The 4826-nt window shown below is 60.6% G+C and overlaps 1 protein-coding gene across 1 annotated transcript in view; it reads left to right on the top strand.

The window, feature by feature from the left end:
* KLF8 (Kruppel like factor 8) overlaps positions 1 to 3247 on the top strand; it is a 6762-nt gene extending 3515 nt beyond the window's left edge. Inside the window, exons 2-5 of the mRNA XM_027902666.1 lie at positions 130 to 682; positions 1247 to 1373; positions 1481 to 1614; positions 2305 to 3247. Coding sequence (XP_027758467.1) covers positions 148 to 682; positions 1247 to 1373; positions 1481 to 1614; positions 2305 to 2486 — 978 coding nt within the window. The 5' untranslated portion in view covers positions 130 to 147 and the 3' untranslated portion in view covers positions 2487 to 3247. The remainder of the gene's footprint in view (positions 1 to 129; positions 683 to 1246; positions 1374 to 1480; positions 1615 to 2304) is intronic.
* Positions 3248 to 4826: the final 1579 nt, after the last annotated feature.

Below are 4826 nucleotides of genomic sequence, written 5' to 3'. Positions count from 1 at the left end.
GTCCCGCCCTCCCCTCACGGCTCCGCCCGGCCCCCGGCGCCGCCTGAGGCGCCCAGTCCTTCCCCGCCTCCCTCGCTCGGTTGGTGCCTCAGTTTCCCCTCACGCCATCTCTCTCTGTCTCTCTCTCAGGGGAAGGCGACGCCCGCCATGAGCTCGTCAGCGCTGCTGGCAGAGGGCCCCCTCGACCCGCCGGTGCTGCTGGCGGACATCAAGACGGAGCCCCCCGAGGAGCTGCTGGCCAGCGACTGCAGCCAGCCCCAGGCTGAGCCCGTGGATCTCTCGCTCAACAAGTCCAAGGCGGCTCCTGCCTCGGCGGCGGCGGTGCCGCCACCGCCTGTCCCCCCCTCCTCGGTGCAGTCCTCGCCCGTGTTGGTGGCCCCGCCGCTGCCCGCCCCCGCCACCGTGTCCATGCCGCCCTCGGGGCTCAGCTCCACGTCGGCCATCCCGGCCGTGCTGTCGCCCGGCTCCATCCTGGCATCCACGCAGGGCAGCGGTGGGCAGCAGATCCTGCATGTCATCCACACCATCCCATCCGTCAACCTGCCCAGCAAGATGGGCAACCTGCAGACCATCCCCGTGGTGGTGCAGTCGCTGCCCGTCGTCTACACCACCGTGCCCACCGACGGCGTCACCGCCATCACCGTTCCCCTCATTGGGGGCGACGGCAAGAACGCGGGGTCCAGTAAGGGCGGCCCTGGAATCTGGGGGGGAGGGGTGGGAGGGGCATCTGTCCCACCTCACTCTTTAAAGGAATCAAGTTTTTCCACTGTGGGGTGTTACCCGCTACCATGCACTGTGTGCCACCTTCGCACTCAGCCCCCAGCCTGTGCCCCTCAGGGGACACGGGTAGGGCGGGGACACGCAGGGCATGGCACTGCCTGTCCTCCACCCATGCTGCTGCTGGCAGCCTGCCCGCCCCTCCCACTGGCTGCCCGCTGCCAGCAGCTCTGGTTTCAGTTCACCTGCTCCCTGTGCCCCCCGCAATCCCTTTTCCCAGGACGTTCCCTGGATGTGCCCTCCTCTGGGCAGGAGCAGGCAGCCAGAAGGGTGCCCCCCAAGTTTTTTCCTGCCTTGGGCACTTCTCCATGTGCCTGATTGGATTTGATTCCATGGGGGGATGGAGAATGTTTGGAGCCCTGCAGGAGCAGGAGGATGGTAGTTTTGATTCTGCAGGGGTGAGCGATTTTGGGGGTGTCCCTTTTCTGTGGTCAGCAGCCTCACCCCTTCCCTCTTTGTGTGCCAGCAGCTCTCCTATCCCGGACCCCACCTGTGAAAATGGACCCAGGCTCCGTGTTCCCCATGGACATGAACAGCGACAGCGAGGACAGCGCCTCGGAGAGTGGCCCAGCCCCGTTCCAGGACCTCCAGAGAGAGTGAGTCTTGCCTTGTCTGTGCCTCCCCTCCCTGTTTGTGCTGCCTGGGTGCCCCACAGAGGCCAGGGGTGCCAGGGTTGTGCCTCCAGCCCTCCCTCCTCCTGCAGGCCGGCGGTGAGGGGGCCTAGGGCTGACTCCCCCGACCTGAAGAAGCGGCGCATCCACCAGTGCGACTTTGAGGGCTGCAACAAGGTCTACACCAAGAGCTCCCACCTCAAAGCCCACCGGAGGATACACACAGGTGGGAGCAGGAGCAGTGTCCCCAGAACCCCCGTGGGCTGGGGGCACCCAGGGATGGGCTGAGAGGGTGATGGAGAGTCATGTCTGGGCTCTGGGGTGACCTTTTGCTGTCTTGACACTCTGTGCCAGAGCTAGGGGACACTTTGGGGGCTTGGGGAGGCCTTTAAGGGGGTGCAGGGCCCTTTGAAAAAAACGGAGAAGGGCCCTTGGAGAGGCCCTTTAGGGGCTCACAGTGCTGTGTCAGGGCTGAGGGCTTTCCTCTGGGGTCATAGGGGGCTCTTGGGAGGAGCCCTCTGTAGACACAGGGTGCTGTCACCCTCTGTCAGGGTTCAGGGTGGCCACCTTAGGTACCTTTGGGGCGCCTGGGCCCTGTGTTGCTACCAAAGGCTGTGCGTGGTCCATCCCTGGTCTCAGGGGTGTCCCTTTAGGCGTTTTGGCATCCTCTGCCAGAGACTGGGGAGTCCCTTTGGGGGCTCAAGGTGCTGGCACCCTATGCCAGGGTACCTTTGTCTCTCCTGTGCTCTGTGCTGGCCCTTTTGGGGTGCTGGTAGCCGGGGCCACGTGTGGTCCGTCCCTGGGCTCAGCGGTGGCTCTTCGGAGGCGCCAAGGAAATGTCATTCCCTGGGAATGGCTGGAGGGCACATGGGTGTTGCTGTGGCAGCGCTGACTGTTCTGTGCCCTGCCCCCCCAGGTGAGAAGCCCTACAAGTGCACATGGGAAGGCTGCACCTGGAAGTTCGCCCGCTCGGACGAGCTGACGCGGCACTTCCGCAAGCACACGGGCATCAAACCCTTCCGCTGCTCGGACTGCGACCGCAGCTTCTCCCGCTCCGACCACCTGGCCCTCCACCGCCGGCGGCATGTCATGATGTGAGCTTGAGGGGCCCCGAGCCCCTCTGTGTGCAGAGACTGTGGGAGCAGAGAGGCCGAGCTAACTGTGAGCAGCCTGTGCCTGCTGGGGGAGCCCCGCCGGCACAGCGCGGGAAACTGTGGATTCGGGACTGCTCCTCCTCTCTTGTCCCCAACTCTTCTGTTTCCTGGGATTCTTCTCCCCACTCAGCACGGCTGGAGGCTCCTCCTTGGTTCCTCACCTGGGATTCATCCAGCAGCTGCCTCCTGGCCTGCGTCTCTTCAGCCTCCTGCCCGTTCCACCTGGTGTGCTCGCTGTCCCCTGCCCCCTCCCTGTGCCCGTGGGCAAGATCTGGGAGGCCATGGCAAGGACAGGGCAGCAACGAGGAGGCCCTTGTGCAGGAGCTGTTGGCCTCTTCCCTCTCTATCCCAGACACTGTCCCAGCGGGAGAAGGGACCCTGGAGTGTCACCTCTGTGTGTCCCTTGGTGTGTGCTGGGCTTTGTGGGAAGTGCTGGGGTCACGTCAAGGGCCAGGAGGAAAAGAGGAAGCAAGAACAGGGGGAAACAACCCCACAGTGACCCACAAACAAGGCCACCACCACCACCACAAAAAGGGAAACTCTGTGGAACGTGAAACTTTGATTTGGTGGAATTTTAAGAGGGGGTGGGTCAGGGTGGGGGGGATGAGAGCCACCAACTCTTGGGTTTTTTTGAAGCCTCTGGGCCACATGAAGTGTTTTTAAGTTAAACCAGCGGCTGTGGCCACACACTTTGCTTTTTAATAATTGTTTTTGTGGAGTGTTTCTTCTTCCTCCTCCCCCCCCACCAGCCAACCTCCCCCTGGTTGCTGGGAAGGTGGCAGGATTTGGGGTTGAAGCTGTTGGGTGGTGGGAAGGGTCATGGGGGGCCATGACACCCTTCTGACACCTCAGGCTGTGCCTGCAGGGGCTGGTTTGAGGGATGAGCTTCCCAAAAAGTCTCTTGGAGTTGGTGCCTTTGCCTTGGCTGCCTGGGGAGGGGACAGCTGGTGTGGGGAGGGTCTGGAGGGGCAGTTCAGAGACACGTGGCCCCTGAAGACAACTGATGGCAGCTCGGGAAACTGCTTTTCCTCTCCACTTCCAGGGTGTTCCACGGGCAGAGCTCTGTGGTTCCTGATCCCCCTGGGGTTGGGCAAGGCCAGAGGTGCTCTGGGTGGGCAGAGGTGATTCAGGTGAAGTGCCAGGTTCTGCACTTGGGCACAACAGCCCCCCACAAGCCACAGGCTGGGGCACAGGCTGGGGAGCTGCCAGCTGGGAAAGAAGATTTCAAATGTATTAATGGCAGTGTAGAAATGAGGTCCTCCTGTCCCAGGATGAGGGTGGTCACCTCACCAGCAGGGACAGGGACAAGGCAGAGGGGTTTAACCCTTTCTTTGTCTCCATCTTCAACATGGATGATGGACCAAGGAGGCCTCAGTGCCCTGAGCTGCAGGACTGTGACTGCAAAATGATCAACTCCAAGTGGAGCCTGAAATCCTGGGGGATCTGCTGCTCCAGCTGGATCCCTACAAAACTATGGAGCCTGCTGGGATTCATCCCAGAATCCTCAAGGAGCTGCTGATGTCATCACAAAACTTCTCTCCATGGTTTTTGAGTGGTCTTGGGAATCCAGGGAGTTCCATCTGACTGGAATCTGGAGAATGTTTTCCCCATGTTCAAGAAGGGCAAGAAGGAGGATCCTGGAAACTCCAGGCCTGTCAGTCTCATTTCAGTGCCCGGGATAATCATGGAAAAGATTATTCTGGGAAGTACTGAAAAACACCTGGAGGACAACTGGTTGCAGCCAGGGGAAAAACCTTCTTATCCAATGTGATTTCCTTCTGGGACAGGGCAATGTCAGATTCCCAGATGGAATCTTTTGGGACTTCAGCAAAGCTTTCCATACTGTCTCTCCCAGGATCCTGCTGGACAAACTCAGCCCACAGCTGGGTAACTGTTACAGGCTGGGTGAGCAGCTGAGCACAAAGGGTGACAGGGACTGGGGTGACAGCAGGTGACACTGGTCACTAGTGGGGTTCCACAGGGTTCTGTTCTTAGTCCTGTGCTCTTCAGCTTCAATAACCTGACCTGACCTCACCCCAGAACTTGAAGGATACTGAGTAACTTGGCCAACAACATTGAACTGGGAGGAGCTGTTGACTCCCTGGAAAGGAGAGAGACCTGGACAGATCAGAGATGAGCAACCACCGACCATGTGGAGTTTGCCAAGGGCAAGGGCCAGATTCTGCCCCTGGAGATGTGGCAACCCCAGATGTATGGACAGACAGGGGAATGAGAGGCTGGAATGCAGCTGTGGGAAGACACCTGGGGATGCTGGTGGGTGCCA

Source organism: Empidonax traillii, unplaced genomic scaffold, assembly GCF_003031625.1.
Source record: "Empidonax traillii isolate 1590-97213 ecotype Southwest subspecies unplaced genomic scaffold, ASM303162v1 scaffold902:size247835, whole genome shotgun sequence".
Taxonomy (NCBI): domain Eukaryota; kingdom Metazoa; phylum Chordata; class Aves; order Passeriformes; family Tyrannidae; genus Empidonax; species Empidonax traillii.
This window is presented reverse-complemented; position numbering and strand designations above follow the sequence as displayed.